The sequence below is a fragment of the Tauraco erythrolophus genome, chromosome W (assembly GCF_009769465.1).
Source record: "Tauraco erythrolophus isolate bTauEry1 chromosome W, bTauEry1.pri, whole genome shotgun sequence".
Lineage (NCBI taxonomy): Eukaryota > Metazoa > Chordata > Aves > Musophagiformes > Musophagidae > Tauraco > Tauraco erythrolophus.
This window is the reverse complement of record NC_141497.1, coordinates 19837670-19858832: the sequence shown is the minus strand read 5'-3', so window position 1 is coordinate 19858832 and position 21163 is coordinate 19837670. Positions and strand designations below refer to the sequence as shown.

Sequence of the window (21163 nt, the reverse complement as noted above, 5' to 3'; positions counted from 1 at the left end):
ACTGGAGCAACAAATTAGCAATCCACTCACCTGTCTGGCAACTGTAATCTTTTCACATATCTTGAAGTTTGCTCTAGGGTTAGGGACCAAGTAATTTCTGCCTCTTGGGTGATTTCTCTCATTTCTTCCTCCTGTTTCCTTGCTGAAGGACCAGCTTCCTGATCAGACCTTTCCTCCTCCTCCCCCAGGGGTGGAAGCACAGTCCTACCATTTGCCATGGACTGATCTAAACTGCCCTGGAACAGGACAAAGCTGCGGAACATGTGCAGTGCATTGATGACATCATCGTGTGGGGCTACACAGCAGAGGAAGTGTTTGAAAAAAGGGAAAAGACTAATTTGAAGGGGATTCGAGCCACTTCAGAAGTAGTAGGTAGAGAAGCGCAGCTCCTCTTGGCACTGCGATTGCCTGTACTGCATTGGATGTTCAAAGGAAATGTCCCCTCTATGCATCATGCAACAGATGCTATGTGGAGCAAGTGGGTAGCACTAATCACACAACAGGCCCAAATAGGGAACCCTAACTACCCAACTCTCTCTCAGTCCTCACTCCTCCCTTGCTCCTCCTTTTTCTCTCAGCTCCCGTTTTCCTCATGGCTCTAATTTTCCTCTCTTGGCCCTCTCTCAGCTGCCTCCTCCCTCACCCCTCTTGTGGCTCTCTCCAGTTCCTCTCTCTCTCGGATCTCTAGACTCTTGCACCTACCCCATCTCTCTCTGTGCGGTCTCTCAGACCTCATCCCTCTCTCAGCCCTCCGCCCTCTCTTGCCTCGTTCATCTCTCTCTTGGCCTTTGCCCCTCTCTCGGCCCGATCTCATTTCTTGCTTCTCTCAGGCTCTCTCTTGGCCCTCGCTCCTCTCCTGGCTCTCTCCTCCCTTGCCCCTCTTTTGTCTCTCTCCCAGCCATGTCTCGGGCATCGTGTCTCTCAGCCATCACTCCTCTCTCAGCTCTCTCTCAGTCCTTTATACTCTCTCCTCCCTTTTTCTGTACCCCCTCTCCCTCTCTCCCCTCTCCTCCCCCTACCCTCCCTCCTCTCCCTCTCCTTTCTCTCTCCCCTCCCCATCCTTTTTTTGTTCCCCTCTTGTCTTCCCTCCCTCACTCTGCACCCTCACCCTGAACCTCTCCTCTCCTCTCCTCTCCTCCTCTTGCTCTGCCCTCCCTCCCTCCCTCGCCCTTTCTTGAACCTATCTCGTTCCTCTCCAGCTGACCCACTTTTTCTCATCCATCTATCTATTGTCCATATCTGTCTCGCCACCACCACCCAACTCCAGTCCCTCTCTTGTGCCTCTCTTGCCTCCCCACCATCTACTCTAGTCTTTCAGTCAGTTGCTGAAGAGAACTGCTCCGGAGCCAGCCTGTTCCACAACAGAGCAGTAGATCTTGGTGCACAGGAGCTTTTCCTGAAGCAGGGAAACGCTGAGGAGCAAAGAGCCCCCCCCCCAGGAGCCTTTCTGATCCTGACAACACCTCGAGTGTAGATGGACTGTCATCCACATCATCCATTGACAGGAATTCCACATTCAGAGCCTCATACCTGTTGAAAGACTGGTGGGGACTGATGGGGAACATGACACTCAAGGGCAGCCTTGGCTGCAGTGACCATGAAATGGTGGAGTTCAAGATGCTTAGGGTGGCGAGGAGGGCTCTCAGCAAGCTCACTACCATAGATTTCAGGAGAGCAGACTTTGGCCTCTTAAGGGATCTGCTTGGTACAGTACCATGGGATAAAGCCCTGGAGGGAAGAGGGGCCCAAGAAAACTGGTTAATATTCAAGGATCACCTCCTCCAAGCTCAGGAGTGGTGCATCCCAATAAAGAGAAAGTCAGGCAGAAACACTAGGAGGCCTGCATGAATGAACAAGGAGCTCCTAGACAAACTGAAACAGAAATTGGGGCCCGTGTTGTTTAATATCTTTGTCAGCAACATGGACAGTGGGATTGAATGCACCCTCAGCAAGTTTGCTGACGAGACCAAGCTGTGTGGTGTGGTCAACACACTGGAGGGAAAGGATGCCATCCAGAGGGACCTTGAGAGGCTTGAGAGGTGGGCCCGCACGAACCTCATGAAGTTCAACAAGGCCAAGTGCAAGGTCCTGCACATGGGTTGGGGCAATCCCATGCACAAGTACGGGCTCAGCGAAGAATGAATTGAGAGCAGCCCTGAGGAGGAGGACTTGGGATTGTTGATTAATGAGAAGCTCAACATGACCCTACAATGTACACTTGCAACCCAGAAAGCCAACTGTATACTGGGCTGCATCCAAAGAAGTGTGGCCAGCAGGTTGAGGGAGGTGATTCTGCCCTTCTACTCTTGTGAGATCCCACCTGGAGTACTGCGTTCAGCTCTGGGTTCACCAACACAAGAAGGACATGGAACTGCTGGAGTGAGTCCAGAGGAGGGCCACGAAGATGATCAGAGGGCTGGAACACCTCTCCTATGAAGACAGGCTGAGAGAGTATGGGTTTTTCAGCCTGGAGAAGAGAAGGCTCCAGGGTGATCTTATCGCAGCCTTCCAGTACTTAAAGGGGGCCTACAGGAAAGCTGTAGAGGGACTTTTTACAAGGGCATGTAGTGATAGGACAAGGGGCAATGGCTTTAAACTGCAAGAGAGTAGATTTAGATTGGATATAAGGAAGAAATTTTTCACTCTGAGGGTGGTGAGGCACTAGCACAGGTTGACCAGAGGATTTATGGCTGCCCCCTCCCTGGAAGTGTTCAAGGCCAGGTTGGATGAGGCTTTGAGCAACCTGATCTAGGGGGAGGTGTCTCTGCCCATGGCAGTGGGTATGGAACTAGATGATCTTTGAGGTCCCTTCTCACCCAAACTATTGTATGATTCTATGAGTCTCTCTTCTCTCTCACCCCTTCCTCTCTTCCACCCTCCCTCGCTTGTCCCCCCCATTCCCTTTTAGCTCTTGTCCCCTCTCTCTGCTTCCCTCTCATCTCTCCCCCACCTCGTCTCCCTACTCACCCTCCCTCCTGCCCCCTCTCGTCCCTCTCTCTCACCCCCTATGACCCCCTCTCTCCTGTCCCTTGTCTCTCCTCCCCTCCCCTCCTCCCCTCCTCCTCTCCCTCACCTCCTTACATACTCTAGTCTCTCTCCTCTCTCCTTTCACATTTCTCATTTAATGTCATCCCTCTCTCGTCCCCTCCCTCTCCCCTCACCTCTCACATGCCTCTCATCTCCTACCACCCTTCCCTCTCCTGATACCTCATATCTTTAATCTCTCTTGTCTCTCTCTGCTTGTCGCCCACCTCTTGCCTCTCATCTGTCCGTCACCTCTCTCTTGCCCCTCCCCTCTCTTGCTTCACATCCTCTCTCTCCTCATGTCCTGTTATCTTGTATCCTCTTGTCTCGTCTCATTGCATTGCTTATTTAATCTCGTCTCGCCTCTTGTTTCTCACCTCCCCTTTCTCTCTCCCCTCTCTCCACCTACCTCCCCATCTTCTGTCTCTCTCCTGTTTCTCCTGTGTCTTGTCTCTTTGTCTCTTCTCATCTCTCACCTCTCATCTCTTTTCTCTCCTCATCACTCATCTTGTCCTCATCTCATGTCTCATCCTCTCCTCTCATCTTGCCTTGCGTCTTTCTCTCGTCTCATCTCACCTCTCGTCTCATCCTCACCTCTCATGTCTCTCTCCCATCTTTCTTACTCTTCCCCTCTCCCCCCATCTCTTCCATCTTGCCCCACCTCGCCTCTCTTGCACCTCCCTCTGCCCCCTCTCTCCTCCCTCTCTCCCTCCCTTCCTCTCCCTCCCTCCTCTCATACCACCTCTCTCTCTTCTTGGTGCTCTCGTCTGGTCTCATCTGATCTCTCACCTTGTCTGTCATGTCTCTCATCTGGCTGCTCTTCTCTTGCCTGGCCTCTCATCTCTTGTCTCATCTTGTCTCTGTCGGCTTGTCTCTCATCCTGTGTCCCACCTCTCATTTTTTATCTTCTCTCATCACTCGTCTCATTTTTCCCATTGTTTCTTACCTCATGTCTCATAGCTACTGTGAGACATGTTACCCTTTCTTAAACATGTTATCACAGAAGCACCACCAGCTTCACTGACTGGCTCAGCCTTGGGAATCAGTGGGTCCATTTTGGAGCTGGCTAAAACTTGTGCTGTCCAACACTCCTGATCTCTTTTCACAGAAGCCACCTCTGCAGCCCCCACCCCCAGCTACCAAAACCTTGCCACATAAACCAAACACAGGTATCAAAAAGAGCTGTTGTGGTTTAACCCTAGTAGGCAGCTTAATACCACACAGTCACTCATTCACTCTCATCTTGTCAGGTCTCTCTTGTCTTGCCTCTCATCTCATCTGGTCTCTCTCACCTTTCTCATCTGGTCTCACTCTCCTCCTCTCTCCTCCTCTTGTCTCTGTCAACTTATCTCGACTTGTTTCCTGTCACATCTATCTCACCTGTAGCCTCTAGCCTCTAGTCTCTTCATCTCTCCTGTCGTCACTTGCCTCCCCTTTCTTGCTTCCCCTTTCTCACCTCCCCTCTTCCTCTTCACTCTCCCATCTCTCATGTCTTGTCTAATCTTTCATCTCATCTCTCATCTCCTCCCACATCTCTCACCTCTCCTCGCTCGCCTCACCTCACCTCTCCCACCTCTTATCCTGCTGCTCCCTCCCTCTTCCCCATCTCTCGTCTCCCTCGTCTCTCTACTCTCTCAAGTCGCTCTCCCCTCATCATTTGCCACGTGGCACTCCCCCCCCCCCCCCCCTCCCATCAGCCTCTAGTCTTCCTCCACTGTCTTGTCTTGTGCCCCACTCCCTCCGGCCCTCACCCCTCTCTCTCATGTCTCAGCTAGTCTCTCTTGCATCTCTCATCCAGTTTCTCTCACCTCATTCGGTCTCTCATCTCTCTCTCCTCATCTTACCCACCTTACCCCCTCTTGCCCCGTCTAGGTTGGCTTGCCCCTCGTCTCGTTCCTTGTCTCGTCTCTCCCCTCCCTTCAGTCTCTCAGCTCACCTCTCTCGTACCAACTCCTCTCCTCTCCTTCTCCCTCTCTTGTCCCTCTGTTCTCTCCCCCCTCTCTTTTCTCTCCCATCTCTCCCCCTCTCTTCTTTCTCTCCTCGCTCATCTCTCCCCTCACCTCATCTCTCATCTCCCTTGTCTCTCATCTATTGCCTCTCCTCTCTCCCATCTATCTAACCCCGTTTCTTATCACTACTGTCTCTCATCTCCTGTCATCTCCTCTCTCATTTCTTGTCTCTCCATAGCCTCTCATCTATAATCTCTCATCTCATTTTGTCTTTTGCTGTGTCTCTTCTCTCACTTCCGTCTCATCTCTCATCTTGTCTCACCTTGACTTTCTTCTCATCTCTTGTTCCTACTCGTCTCTCATCTCATCCCTCATCTCATCCCTCTCTTGTCTCTCTCATCCCTTATCCCCCTCTCACCCCTCCTGCCCCCTGCCTCTATTCTCTGTCATCCTGTCTCTCCATTCTCATCTCTCCTATCGTCTTGTCTCATCTCTCCTGTCTCTCCATTCTCGTCTCTCTTGTAGTCTCTATCTTTTTCCTCTTGTCTCTTCTTTCATTACACATCTCCCCTCTCTTGTTTCAGTCTTATCCCTCTCTCGCCCCTCTCTCACCACTTTCTCATCTCCTTCTATCACCTCATCCCATCCCATCCCTCATCTCATCTCTCATCTGTTGCTGTTGCCTAGTCTCCCCTCCCCTGTCATCTCACATCTCTCTTGTCTCTTCTCTTGTCTCGTGTCACCTTGTCTCCCATCTCGTCTCCTTTCTGGTCTCTCATCTTGTCTCTCCTTTCCTCTTTTTTCCCCGTCTCTCCTCTTGTCTTGCTTTGTCTCATCTCTGGCCTCATCTTGTCTCATCTCAATTATCTTCTCATCTCTCCTCTCAATTCTTGTTTTATCCTTCACCTCGTTCCTCTTGTCTCTCTTCTCTCTTCCATCTCTCTTGTCTTTCCTGTCCCTTGCAACTCTCATCTCTCTTGTCTCACTCCCCTCTCCGCCCCTTCCCCTCTACTCTCATCCCATCTGGCCTCTCTTGTATCTTTCATCCTGTCTATCCGTTTTCGTCTCTCCGCTCCCATCATATCGTCTTGTCCTACCTCTCATCTCTCCCTTCCTCTCTCATCCTGTCTCATGTCTCATCTCTCTTGTCTATTGCCACTCATCTTGCCATCTGTGCCTCCCCCCCCCCCCCCCCCCCCCGGGTCTCTCTCTATCCCCCCTCTCGCCACCCTCTTGTCTCCCCCTATCGTCTCATCTCATGTCTCATTCCTTGTCTCATCCCTCCGGTCTCCTGTGTCTCTCCTGTCTCTCTTGTCTTTCCCGTCCCTTGAAACTCTCATCTCTCCCTCTCTCATTTATCCATCTATCTCATCCTCCCCTCTATTTTTTGGTACTCTCATTTTGTCTCCCTCATAGTCTCATGTCCACCTCTCCTCTCCCATCTCTCTCATCCCAGCTTTCTAATCTCTTGTGTCTCTCATTTCTTGTTGCTCTCTTGCCCCCCTACCCCCAACGTACCTCTTTTATCTCATCTCCCCATCCATATATGATCTCTCTCATCTTGCCTCAGCTCCCTCTAGTCTGTATCTTGTCTGCCCCATCTCTATCATCTGCCTCCTATGTTTCTCGCCTCAATCATCCACCTCACCTGTCTCTCATCTCTCCCTCTTCTGTTTCTTGTCTATTCTCTCTCCCTCTCCTGTCTCTCTCTTTCTTGTAGTTTCTCTTGCCTCTCATCTCTCATCCCTCTTGCCTGCCCCTTGTGTCCCCCCCTTCACCTCTCATCTTTCTCTGGCCTTTCTAGTCTGTCTCCTCTCTTGGCCCTGCCTCACTCCTTTCTTGCCTCTCTCTCATCCCTCTCCTCTAGCTTCTCTCTCCACTCATCTTGTCCCATCTTGTCTGCCTTGTTCCTCACCTCGCCTCAACTCTCCTCTCGTCTCTCCTCTCACCTATGTCTCGTCTCACTCACCTGTGTCTCATCTCTCTCACCTCACGCCCCTCTTATATCTTGCCTCTCTCCTCTCATCTCTTCACTCATCTCATGTCTCGTCTCTCCCATCTCCCCCCTGTCTCTTGTCTATCCCCTCTTGGCTTGCTCTTAGCACTCCCTCTCTTGGCCCTCTTGGGTCTCACATCTCTTGACTTTCTTGGCCTTCACTCTCATCTCTTGGTCTCAACTGTCTTGAATTTCATAATCAGCTTTCTCTCTCATGTCTCACAATTCATTTCTCTTGTCATGCTATCATCTCTCCAACTCCTCAGTACTCTTTCTTTCTCACTCTCTATTTTGTTTATGCTCCATCTCTCTTCTCTCTAGTCAGTTGGGACTTTCTTTTTCTTCTTTTTTAAAATCGGTTTGGCAGTATAAACTTTTAGCATAGCTCCCAAAGCCAACAAAAATCAAAAGTGTTACTTTCTTCCAGAAATAACAAATAAGCGTTTTTCTAGGGTTGGTGTGATCAATGTCTACCTCTCAATTATACTTGGTTAAATATGTCATGGATTGACTCTGAGCAGTAGCCAAACACCCACCCTCCTTCTTGCTCACTACCTTCTCCCATGGGATGGGGGAAAACAGAAGGAAGGTGAAAACACTTGTGGATCAAGACAATGACAGTTTAAGAAGAAATAAAAAGCTGTGTGTGCAAACAAAGTAAAAAGAGGAATTAATTCACTACTCCCCATTGGCCAGCCATGAGATGACCAACCACTTCCTGGAAAGCAGAGCCTCAGCATGCTTAATGGTTGCTTGCTAAGACAAATGCCATAACCATGAGTGTACACCTTACTTCCTCCTTCTTTCTGTGAGCTTCTTTTTTGCTGAGCATGATGGTATCCACCCAAGAGTCCTGAGAGAGCTGGCGGATGTCATTGCCAAACCCCTGTCCATTATCTTTGGACAGTCTTGGCTCACTGGGGAAGTTCCGCTGGACTGGAGGTTGGCAGATGTTACCCCCATTTACAAAAAAGGGCGGAAGGAGGATCCGGGGAACTACAGGCCTGTCAGCCTGACCTTGGTGACGGGCAAAGTCATGGAACAGGTTATCTTGAGTGCTATTAATGAGCACATACAGGTTAACCGGGTGATCAGGCCCAGTCAACATGGGTTTATGAAAGGCAGGTCTTGCCAATCAAACCTGATCACCTTCTATGATGGGATGACCCGCCTGGTTGATGAGGGAAGGGCTGTGGATGTAGTTTTCCTTGACCTCAGTAAAGCCTTTGATACAGTTTCTCATAGTGTTCTGGTTGAGAAACTGGTAACTGCTGGCCTGGATAGGCACACCCTCCTTTGGGTTAAAAACTGGCTGGATGGCCGGGCCCAAAGAGTGGTGGTAAATGGGGCTAAATCCGGCTGGAGGCCGGTCACCAGTGGGGTTCCCCAGGGCTCAGTGCTGGGTCTGGTTCTGATTAACATCTCTATCAATGACCTGGATGAGGGGATTGAATGCACCCTCAGTAAATTTGCGGACGACACCAAGCTGGGAGGCTGTGTCGATCTGCTCGAGGGTAGGGAGGCCCTTCAGAGGGATTTGAACAGTCTGGATCGTTGGGCTGAGGCCAATGGCATGAGCTTTAATAAGGCCAAGTGCAGAGTCCTTCACTTGGGGTATAAAAACCCCAAGCATCGCTATAGGCTCGGGGAAGAGTGGCTGGAGAGCTGCCTGGCGGAGAAGGACCTGGGGGTGTTGGTTGACTACCGGCTTGATATGAGCCAACAGTGTGCCCAGGTGGCCAAAAAGGCCAAGGGATACTGGCGTGTATCAAGAATAGTGTGACCAGCAGGAATAGGGAAGTGATCCTGCCCCTGTACTCGGCACTGGTGAGGCCGCACCTGGAATATTGTGTCCAGTTTTGGGCCCCTCGCTTTAAGAGAGATATTGAGCTCCTGGAGCGAGTCCAAAGAAGGGCAACTAAACTGGTCAAGGGGCTGGAAAATAAAACTTATGGGGAGCGGCTAAGGGAGTTGGGGCTGTTTAGCCTGGAGAAGAGGAGGCTGAGGGGAGACCTGATTACAGTCTACAAATACTTGAGAAGGGATGGTGGGGAGGTAGGGGAGGGGCTCTTTACATTAGTGATGGGTGATAGAACAAGAGGAAATGGGTATAAGCTTAGTCAGGGGAGATTCAGGTTGGATGTTAGAAAGTATTTCTTCTCTGAAAGGGTTGTCAGCCACTGGAATAGGCTGCCCAGGGATGTGGTTGAGTCCCCATCCCTGGATGTGTTTAAGAAAAGGGTGGATGAACTACTTAGGGATCTGGTTTAATGGGGGATTAGGGACGGTTGGACTGGATGATCTCTAAGGTCTTTTCCAACTTAGAAATCTATGAAATCTATGAAATCTATGTCACATGGTATGGAATATATCTTTGATCACTTGGGGTCAGCTGTCGTGGCTATGTCCCCTCCCAACCTCTTGCTCATCCCTAGCCTACTGGCCTTGGAGTGGGGAGTTGGACAGACAGCCTCGATGCTGTGCAAGCATTGCTCAGCAATAGGCAAAACATTAGTCTGTTATCAACACTGTTCTAGCCACAAATGCAACGCACAGCACCATATGGTCAGCTATAAGGAAAGTTAACTATCCCAGACAGACCCAGTACAAAATGTAATCATAGAATCATGGATTCATAGAATCATAGAATGTTTAGGGTTGGAAGGGACCTTAAACATCATCTAGTTCCAACTCCCCTGCCATGGGCAGAGAAATCCTCCACTACACCAGGTTGCCCAAAGCCACATCCAACCTGGCCTTGAACACTTCCAGGGATGGGGCATCCACAACTTCTCTGGGCAACCTGTTCCACTGCCTCACCACCCTCAGAGTGAAAAATTTCTTCTTTATATCTAATCTAAATCTCCCCTCTTTCAGTTTAAAGCCATTGCCCCTCGTCCTGTCACTACATACCCTTGTAAAAAGTCCCTCTCCAGCTTTCCTGTAGGCCCCCTTTAGGTACTGGAAAGCTGCTATAAGATCACCCTGGAGCCTTCTCTTCTCTAGGCTGAACAGCCCCAACTCTCTCAGCCTGTCTTCATAGCAGAGGTGCTCCAGCCCTCGGATCATCTTCGTGGCCCTCCTCTGGACTTGTTCCAGTAGCTCCATGTCCTTCTTGTGTTGGGGACTCCAGAGCTGAACACAGTATTCTAGGTGGGGTCTCACGAGAGCTGAGTAGAGGGGCAGAATCACCTCCCTTGACCTGCTGGCCACACTTCTTTTGATACAGCCCAGGATACGATTTGCTTTCTGGGCTGCCAGTGCACATTGCTGGCTCATGTTGAGCTTCTCATCTACCAGCACTCCCAAGTCCTTTTCCTCAGGGCTGCTCTCAATCCATTCTCTGCCCAGCCTGTACTTGTGCTTGGGATTGCCCCGACCCACATGCAGGACCTTGCACTTGGCCTTGTTGAACTTCATGAGGTTCTCACAGGCCCACCTCTCCAGCCTGTCAAGGTCCCTCTGGATGACATCCCTTCCCTCCAGCGTGTCCACAACACCACACAAATTGGTGTCATCTGCAAACTTGCTGAGGGTGCACTCGATCCCACTGTCCATGTCTCCAACAAAGATGTTAAATAGCACTGGCCCCAGTACTGACCCCTGAGGAACACCACTCGTCACAGGCCTCCACGTGGACGTTGAACCATTGACCACAACTCTTTGAGTGTGACCATCCAGCCAATTCCTTATCCACCAAGTGGTCCATCCATCAAAACCATGTCTTTCCAGTTTAGAGACAAGGATGTCATGTGGGACAGTATCAAATAAGTCCAGGTAGACGGTGTCAGTTGCTCTTCCCCTATCCATCAATGCTGTAACCTCATCATAGAAGGCCACCAAATTAGTCAGGCACGTTTTGCCCTTAGTGAAGCCATGTTGGCTGTCACCAGTCACCTCCTTATTTTCCATGTGCCTTAGCATAGTCGCCAGGAGGATCTGCTCCTTGATCTTGCCGGGCACAGAGGTGAGACTGACTGGCTTGTAGTCCCTGGGTCTTCTTTTTTCCCTTTTTAAAGATGGGGGCTATGTTTCCCCTTTTCCAGTCATTGGGAACTTCACCAGATTGCCACGACTTCTCAAATATGATGGATAGTGGCTTAGCAACTTCATCTGCCAGTTCCCTCAGGACCCGCGGGTGCACCTCGTCTGGTCCCATGGACTTGTCCACCTTCAGGTTCTTTAGATGGTCTCAAACCTGATCTTCTCCTACAGTGGGAGGTTCTACATTCTCCCAGTCCCTGCCTTTGCCTTCTGTGACTTGGGCTGTGCAGCTGGAGCTCTTGCCAGTGAAGACTGAGGCAAAGAAATCATTGAGAACCTCAGCCTTCTCCATATCCCGGGTAGCCAGGTCCCCCGTTTCCTTCCGGAGAGGGCCTACATTTTCCCTAGATCTCTTTTTATCACTTACATATCTATAGAAGTTTTTCTTGTTGCCCTTGATGTCCCTGGCCAGATTTAACTCTATCAGGGCTTTAGCTTTCCTAAGCTGATCTCTGGTTGCTCAGACAATCACTCTCTATTCTTCCCAGGCTACCTGTCCTTGTTTCCACCCCCTATAGGCCTTCTTTTTGTGCCCGACTTGGTCCAGGAGCTCCTCGTTCATCCATGCAGGCCTCCTGGTGTTCCTACCTGACTTTCTCTTTGTTGGGATGCAGTGCTCCTGAGCTTGGAGGAGGTGATCCTTAAATATTAACCAGCTTTCTTGTGCCCCTCTTCCCTTCAGGGCTTCATCCCATTGTACTCTAGTGAGGAGATCCCTGAAGAGGCCAAAGTCTGCTCTCCCGAAATCCAGGGTAGTGAGCCTGCTGTGCACTCTCCTTGCTTCCCTAAGTATCTTGAATTCCACCATTTCATGATCACTGCAGCCAAGGCTGTCCTTGAGCATCACATTCCCCACCAGCCCTTCTTTGTTGGTGAGAACAAGGTCCAGCAAAGTACTTCTCCTCGTTGGTTCCTCTGATAATATTCATTTATTATTATCGTTATTACTTTTAATTTTATATTATTATTATTATTACGTTGAAATTGTTCTTATCTCAACCCATGAGTCTTCTTCCCTTTTCCCCTTTAATTCTTGTCCCCATTCCCCAGGGATGGGGGAGTGTGAGCGAGTGGCTGTGTGGTGTTTAGTTGCCAGCTGGGCTAAACGACAACAGTGACCTTGTTTTGAGCAGGGAGGTTGGACTAGGTGATCTCAGGAGGTCCCTTCCAACTTAAAGGATTCTGTGATTCTGTGCAAAATTGAGGTATTCTCTAATTCCTAGTATGTATAAGTCATCCTCAGTCTTCTTTCTGATACTCTAAATAAGTTTTCCTTGTAAGGCATTTTTCTTCATTGTTGGACCATTTCTGTGCTTTATCCAGATTTTGAATATTCCACTTAAAAATGTCAGTGCCACAACCTCATGTACTTTTCTAATGTATGCCTCACTATTTTAATAGGGGTAAAATCCTTGTTTATAACTCCAGCAATTACATTAACACTTTCTGCTAAAGCAAGCTTACTTGAGTCACTTTTTCACTATGACCTTTAAAATGCTTTTCAGGGTCGTCTTTCACCTGCTAGAGCTTTAACTCAGTATTTGAATATGAAGAATTTATAGTTCAACTCATTAAACCAGAGGAAGGACAGCTTTGAAGAATAGGTAGTCATTTACAAGCTGATGGGAGGACTTTGACTTATTTCTGATTTTTATGAGTTGTTCCTGAAGTCACATAAATGAGAGAAATTTCTGTTAATTTACATTATTAAATAAGATATTTTGAGTGCAAGCAAGGTAAGAGAAAACTTTCAATATTTCTATACATAGGGATTTGAACCATTTCAGGGAAGAAAACAAAGAGAGAAATTTCTTTCTGTTATTGCATATTTTACCCATTGTGTTCTTACAGTACACTTTATTCAGTGTATGTTAGTTCTTTCTGAAAGCTGACAATATTGGAGGTACTGTAATTTGCTTGTATTGTGATTATTACAGAAATTACTCTTTTAGTTCTTTAGAATTGTGATGAATTGATATGAAATGTTTCCAGTGTTCAGTTTAATTGCATTGATTATTGCAAGTCTTTTTGTGAAGGCATGCTTAACTAAGAAGTAAACATTCATATGTGCAACTTATAGGATTAATTATGTTTGTGCATATAAGTAGCCTCAAGTGTGTTGTCTTAATATGGTATAAGGTTTTGAGTCTCCTCTCAGTGAGACTTATTATCTCTATGTGATAATAGTTGCAGCTAACGTATACAAGTGTAGTTAGAGAAGAATCAGGCCTGTGAATGTTTTTTTTTTCTAAAAGTTCTTTACCTCAAAGCAGGAAGTAGGTTTGTGTGTACCTTGCTTCCGACTTGATAAATGTATTTGCTGTTATAAAGCAGACTGTAAACTGTTAGAAAAAAATTGATGAAGTCCAAAGCTTATAGTATTCTCAATGCGCTGCAAGCTCTAAGCAGACCTTAGATTAGAGAAAGCAATAATATATAATAAGAATTTTCTAATATTTTAGGCCAAAGCAGCATTTTAAAAAAGGAAAAATAAATGAAGTATCTCCATGTACTCATGTAATAGTACATGATACAATCTTTAGCTAATCCCAGATTGGATTTTGGGTGAATATTCTTCTTTTAAGATCTGAATAGAGATAAGTGACAAAAAGCAAAGAAGTTTGTGCTGAACTTTTAATTTTACATTTTAATTTTATTCAGAGACCACGATGCAGACATCAGAGACTGGGTCGGACACAGGTTCGACTGTGACTTTACAGGCATCTGTGGCTGGCCAGGCAGCAGTGCCCACACAGGTAGTACAGCAGGTATCGGTTCAGCAACAGGTAGGTGTCTGTTAATTTTGGGAAAACAAAAAACCCTGGCAAGACAAAATGATGCATTTCAACAGGTTTAGTGAAGAACTCATTTTGTACAAGGCTGCAAAAGCTACTCTTTTTCACTGCTTTAATCAATTTTATTTTGCTGGAACTAAATTAGCTATATAAGCAGACATGCAGTTTTCAGGGTTTATTCCTTGAACTAGAATATCTAGCAACCACCAGAAGTACATATGCATGATCCTAAAAATAGATTACTATGGAATATGTGCAATATCTCATAAAAAATTACATTTATTTAAGTTATTGAATAGTCACATTTATTCCTTTGAAATGTTAATAAGGAATATGGAATTTTGGTAACAAATACAATATAGATGTAAAATACAAAAGCAATGTCATTTTGTACTTCTAAGCTGGACTCCCTGCAGGTTCTTGCACAACTGCAGAAAGATATTTGAAGTAAAACCATATGTAATGCATAATTTGGATTTTCCAGAGAATTAAAGGGGCTTCTGAAGCAGCCAGCTCAGCACACACCTCTGTGACATGATTAATCACATATGCAGCCCCACCAACAGTAGAGGGAGTGGTGCATGGGGAGATTAAGAAGGGAAGTGGAGTTGGAAAACTGAATATGAAAAGCCATGACTTTAGTCCAAGACTCCTTTAGTACATGTAATTTAGCTTTTTTGGGTTTTGTTTTTTTAAATTTTTTGTTCCAGTTGGAAGGGACCTACAACGACCATCTAGTCCAACTGCCTGACCACAAGCATATTAAGGGCATTGTACAAATACCTTTTAAACACTGACAGGCATGGGGCATCGACCACCTCTCTAGGAAGTCTGTTCCAGTGTTTGACCACCCTCTCACTAAAGAAATGTTTCCTAATATCTAGTCTGAACATCCCCTGATGCAGCTTTGAACTATTCCCACTCGTCCTGCCACAGGATACCAGGGAGAAGAGATCAGCATCTCCTTCTCCACTTCCCCTCTGTTCAGGTCTCAATGTTTTATGTTCTTTGGGTAAAATCCGATGTTCTTTTCAAACATAAATTGGTTTTACGGTTTCAAAATCAACAATATTAGAACTGAGAATAACTTATGTGTTTCTGTGCTAGTGAATCACTGGTCTAAATAAGAATTTCTAGCATTTTGTTAAGTTTAGTTTTAAAATTTAAGGTGATGAATTTTTCTGCATGTTCTTTGCAATGCTGTTTCACTGCCTCATACATTTCATTTTTTTTTTCTGGTATACAGACTCAATTCATAATGTCTCAATTTCATTAATATAACTTCTGGTGCCGCAGGTCAGGGCAAACGCATCTTGCAGGTAGCCATCGTACCCCAGTATCTGTGGAAACGCAAGCATACCCACGACCCCAAGCAATAAGCTCACACGGGCCTTCCCACGTCTTAGTGAGTAGGTCCCGTACCCAGACTTTCGCTCGAGGCAGGTGCGTCTCGCCTGAAGACTGCAACGAAAGAAAGTGATTCAGAATAACAGGATTATTTGAATTTGGTGGCACTGTAAGATGATTAATTGTATATAATGCTTTTTCTAGTCAACTCTGTGGGGTTTCTCCATGCATTCCCCCTTTTTGTTTTTCTAAAACACGCTTCAAGGTGCCATAAGCGCGTTCAACAATGGCTTGGCCAGTAGAAGAATGCAGAACACTCAAAGTATGATTTACACCCCATAGGTGTAAAAACTGCCGCGTCTTCTGTGAGACTTAGGCCGGGCCATTATCGGTTTTTATAGAAAAAGGCACGCCCAAGACCACGAAGGCGAGTTTCCAATGGGCAATGACATCGCGACCTTTCTCCCCAGTATGAGCAGATGCCCACATAGCTGAGGAGAAAGTGTCAATAGACACGTGCACATACTTAAACCTGCCAAATTCAGGAACATGCGTTACATCCATCTGCCAAAGCTGCAGGGCCTTTAGGCCTCTGAGGTTTACCCCTGATGGCAGAGGTGCAGTGAGTCCGTGGCAGTCAGCACCAGTGCTGACCATGTCCCAAGCCTCAGTGGGCGTTAAGTGGAACTGCTTCTGCAGGGTATGTGCACTTTGATGGAAGAAACTATGCGATGCTTTGGCTTGTGCAATTTTGTCAGGCTGAGGCGCTACCCATGCAGGGTTAGCTGGCATGTCAGCCCTGGCATTGCCTTCTGTTATAAAGCCTGGCAAGTTGGTGTGACTATGGATATGCAAAATGCAATATGGATGAAATCGAGCATGAATTGCACACCACAAAGTTTTCAATAATGAAAACAGAGCCGCATTATTCACTTCCTTCAAAAGTGAACAATCTAAGCGTTGGGTTATGTCTGCTACGTAAGCAGAATCAGTGACCAAATTCAAAGGTACCTGAGAGAACCACTGAAAAGCCATGGCAACGGCCCTCAGTTCAACCAACTGGGCTGAGCCTGACTCATGGCCTTCCAGCACCTGCCACTCAGATTCCTCCTTCCAGGTAACAATAGCTTTCCCAGTTTTCCCAGACCCATCAGTGAAGACGGTGGGTCCTTGCACTGGCACTCGACTATTTTTTGGCCGCAAGGTAAAGCTTGTCGATTTTGCCAATTGCAGTAATTTATGTCTGGGCAGATGATAAGCAATCTGTCCCGAAAAGTTTTGCAGCGCACTTTGCAGCGGAGCACTGTTAGTAAGGCTCCACTCAAAGTGTTCCTGCTGTACTGGAAGAACAATTGTTGCAGGATCCGCTGCCATTAATTGCAAACACCGTTGGTGGCATTTAGTTATCAGACAAGCGATCAATTCAAACAATGTGGATGCTGTCTTTTTTGGCTGATGTGGCAAAAAGACCCATTCCAGAATATGCAAAGGGTCGGGCCACTGTTTATTCCACTGGCCAATGATACCTGTAGGGTGAAAATGTGCTCTTGCGGCCCAGAAGGCCAACCGCGTCCTGGGCTGCATCAAGAGGAGCGTGGCCAGCAGGTCGAGGGAGGTGATTCTCCCCCTCTACTCTGCCCTCGTGAGACCTCACTTGGAGTATTGCGTCCAGTTCTGGAGTCCCCAACATAAGAAGGACATGGACCAGTTGGAGAGGGTCCAGAGGAGGGCCACGAAGATGATAAGAGGGCTGGAGCACCTTTCCTATGAGGACAGGCTGAAAGAGTTGGGGCTGTTCAGCCTGGAGAAGAGGAGGCTCCGGGGTGACCTTATAGCGGTCTTCCAGTACCTCAAGGGGGCCTACAAGAAAGATGGGGAGAGGCTGTTCAGGAGGGCCTGTTGTGATAGGACAAGGGGTAACGGTTTTAAAATAGAGGTAGGTTCAGGTTGGATATTAGAAAAAAATTTTTTACCATGAGAGTGGTAGAACACTGGAACAGGTTGCCCAGAGAGGTGGTGGATGCTCCATCCCTGGAGACGTTCAAGGCCAGGTTGGACAAGGCCCTGAGCAACCTGATCTAGTTGGAGATATCCCTGTTCCTTGCAGGGGGGTTGGACTAGATGACCTTTGAAGGTCCCTTCCAGCCCTAACCATTCTATGATTCTATGATTCTAAAATCTGGAGTGGTAATGAAAACAGTAATATCAATGGAGGGATCCACTCAATAAACCTGACAAGCAGAAACAGCCTGTTGAACCTCCTCTAGCACTCATCACGCTTCAGGAGTCAACTTCCAAGGTGAATTCAACTCGGAGCCTCCCTTTAAAATATTAGAGAGCAGGGAAAGTTGTGCTGTGGGTAGCCCTAGATAAAGACGTGACCAATTGATGATGCCCAGCAATTTCTGAGCATCATTCAAGGTCTTAAAAGAACCCGAGAATTGCACCTCTTGGTGCTGTATAGTTTGATCCAGAATTTTGACTCCTAAATATTTCCAAGGAGGATGCTGTTGAACTTTCTCCGGAGCCACTTGCAATCCATAAGAATGCAGAGCAGCGAGCAGCCGAGGCTGTATCCTCAGCAGCTCGTCCTGGGTGGATGCTGCCACCAGGATATCATCCATGTAATGGTAGCAGTATGCCTCAGGAAACTGCTCGCAGACTCCGGACAAAGCTTGAGCAACATACCATTGGCAGATAGTCGGGCTGTTCTTCATGCCCTGAGGTAGAACCTTCCATTGATACCTCTTCGCAGGTTCGGCATTGTTAACTGCAGGCACAGTAAAAGCAAATTTTGGCTTGTCATCAGGATGTAAAGGAATAGTGAAAAAGCAATCCTTCAAATCAATGATCAGGATTTCCCACCCTGCTGGAATCATGGTGGGTGAGGGCATACCAGGCTGGAATGCCCCCATGCTTTCCATCACTGCATTGATTTTCCAGAGATCCTGCAACAGTCTCCATTTTCCTGATTTTTTCTTAATTACAAAAACACGAGTATTCCAGGGACTAGTGGAAGGCTCAAGGTGTCCCTGTTGTAATTGTTCCTTAACTAGGTGATGAAGGGCGACTAGTTTCTCTTTTGGTAGGGGCCACTGGGGTTGCCAGATGGATTTGCTTACTAGCCACTGCAAAGGCAGTGTAGGATACTCTGTGCCCTTCAGCACAGTGGCCCCCATCAAAAATTTGTCCCAATCCGTACCCCTCAAGCTGCCAATACATCCCGCCCCCAGAGGTTAAGCGGAGCTGCAGTGACATAGGGCCAAACCGTAGCTGTTTGCCCCTCTGCATTTTTCACCACCACAGGTCGTTCGCTTAAATAGCTCTGTGTGGTTCCCCCCAACCCTGCAATGGCTGACTCCACAGGAGCTAAAGGCCACGTAGGAGGCCACGCAGAGAAGGAGATGATTGTCACATCAGCACCCGTGTCGATCAAACCTCAGAGCTGAATCTTGGACAGCTGAGCATTTGGCAGGATTAGGGTACACGTCATCTGCGGCTTTTGGCTAGAGATGTCTGCGGTCCAGAAGACCTGCGGAAGTCCCGTAGATCCAAAGCCACCATCTCCACAACTTCGTTGTTCTGTCCTGGGAACACACGACTTGAAAGGCACAAGTTGAGCAATTTGAGTCTTTTCAGGAATAGTGACGGGGGGGTGGGTGTGGAAACCATAGCACAAATCTGGCCTGTAAAGTCAGCATCAATAACTCCTGGGTGTACCAAGATCCCTTGAGTGGTGACACTAGATCTTCCCACCAGCAATGCACTCAGTCCCTGTCCTAGGGGCCCAAATGCATCCAAGGGAACCTTATAAACATGACAGGATTCTAAGATGACTGTTGCTGCGGTGTGCACATCCACTCCGATTGATGTGTGGGTACCGGCTCTAAGCTGGCTGAGTAGGCCTGTGTCGGTGCCATGCCCTGGGGAAGTATTTGTGTCTGAGCGCACATCCCCTTTGCACTCCTGGTCGAGTTTCCCGAGCATGTCAAGGGTCGACCATTGGCATGATACATAGATTGACAGTATTTTGCAGAGTGACCTGGCCTATCGCATCTCTCACAGCGAGCAACTCCCCTGTTCTCTTTATTTTTCTTTTGTCTGGTCTGTTTCTGCTTGCTTTCAACCTTAGGTTGCCTTTTCAGTCCATAATCAGAATTTAATTGATTAGACCACAGAACTGCAGCCAGAGCAGATTTATGATTCTCAGATCCCACTTTGGAACAGGCTTCAACCATCTCTGTTAGTGTGGGTTCCCCTGGCAAAGCATCTATGATCTTTCTACACTCATCATTGGCATTATCTCTTGCTAGTTGTCTGCACAACAGCTGCTTCAAGGTCTCATCTTCGACCTGCTTCTCGAGGGCTGCACCAATCTTTTCCATGAAAGATAAAAAATGCTCTTTCTGCCCCTGAGTTATTTTCACATACCGTGTTTTAGGAGCAGCCATGTCCATGCCTTTTAATAGGGCTCCCATACCAATCTTCTGAGCCTGCTCAAGGACCTGAGAATGCCAGGTGGCTTGAAGATCAGGATCAGAAAAGGCATTAGCTCCCATAAGAGCATCTGCTGGAACTCCATATCCAGGATCACTCGGAGGCAATTGCATATTCCCAGCTGCAGCTCTTTCAGCCATCCTTCTCCAATTGACCTCAAAAACTGAATATTGTACAGGTTGAAATAATACCTGACCTAAATGCTTAATATCAGATGGAGGGAGCAGGTCAGTATTCAGCACTCTAATAATCTGCATGACTTCAGGAGAACCCAGCCCATATTGTGCCACTTTGGATTGTAGATCTTGGACCACTTTCCAAGCAATAACTTCATGTGTGTCAGACTGACCTGAGTTAGGAAGAGCTTTCTGCACAGGAAAGGCTTGGATGATACCCTCTGTGGGTTCACTACCACCTTAATCCACCTGCACACCACTTTGAGGCACTATAACAACCTGTTCAGGTCCCTTTTCATCTTCAGGCATCCCTACTTTCTCTATTAAATCCCAGTCCCCAGCCTCCAGAGCCCACCTCTTGACCGCTTCCCAAAATCGTTTTGAATATTTTGGACACACAGTCACCTTACATTCGTGAAGTGTCCAAGGACGGTTGTAGGCCAGCTGTGTTACTGGTTGCTGGTGTCTGACCGCCACCACAGTTTCCTGCAGTGTAGTAAGCGTGTCCATAGTAACACTACTGGCATCATCAGGCAGGAGTATGTCGATGGTCTCATGGATGAGGAAGGCTGGCAGAGTACAGGCACCGGGCCAGCAGGCGGTGTAGCAGCAGAGGCTGTGGACAGTTGCAGAACTAGGCACAGCAATTCAGCTTGGGGCCTTGTGGCTTGCAGTGGCACCACTGTCCAAAGGTGCTGCCACTGGGGCTGCCAGCGCCATGCTCGGTTCCACTTCCGGGGACACTGCCGGGCCAGTTGGCACAGCCAGCCCAGGTCGTCCTGGCGCAGGTCCAGCAGCAGTAGCCTGCTGCACCACCTCCATCAGTACCACTAGTTGCTGTGATATTTCTTGCAAAACCGCCATAAACTGGTGCGTCAAGAAATCCGCCATCAGCAGCTGCGCCTGCACTGGAAAACACCCGGATGCTGGCGCATGTGCCGGATAGCTGAGCGCTGTGGGAGTTGGCATGGGACACGAAGGCACCGGAAACAGAGCCGCAGAAGACCAGGGCACTATGGTCACATCCGGGAACAGCGCAGACAGTCCTTGCGGCACCGCCAGGGCCGATTGCAGAGCAGCAAGCAGCACCACCTGGCCCAGCTGAGGAGCAAATGGCAGAGCCGTAGGAAGGACAGATCCCACTGTAGTAACTGAAGTAACCGGCTGTACAGGCAGCCGTAGCACAGAAGAGGAAGGGGGGGGCCACTGGGTCAAAGGGTGGGGGATGCTCCAACACTTTGCTTTGTCCGGAAGGGTATTCCTGCATCACAAAATCACATGGAGAAGGATGCTTAGGCAGAACATAATCCCACAGGAAGGGGTAGGACCCCCATG

The 21163-nt window shown here is 48.0% G+C and overlaps 1 protein-coding gene across 1 annotated transcript in view; it reads left to right on the top strand.

The window, feature by feature from the left end:
- The first annotated feature begins 13682 nt into the window (after positions 1 to 13682).
- The window catches only part of LOC147526259 (transcription factor RFX3-like), a 150572-nt gene continuing 143091 nt past the window's right edge, over positions 13683 to 21163 (top strand). The window contains exon 1 of the mRNA XM_086630164.1: positions 13683 to 13799. Coding sequence (XP_086486290.1) covers positions 13683 to 13799 — 117 coding nt within the window. The remainder of the gene's footprint in view (positions 13800 to 21163) is intronic.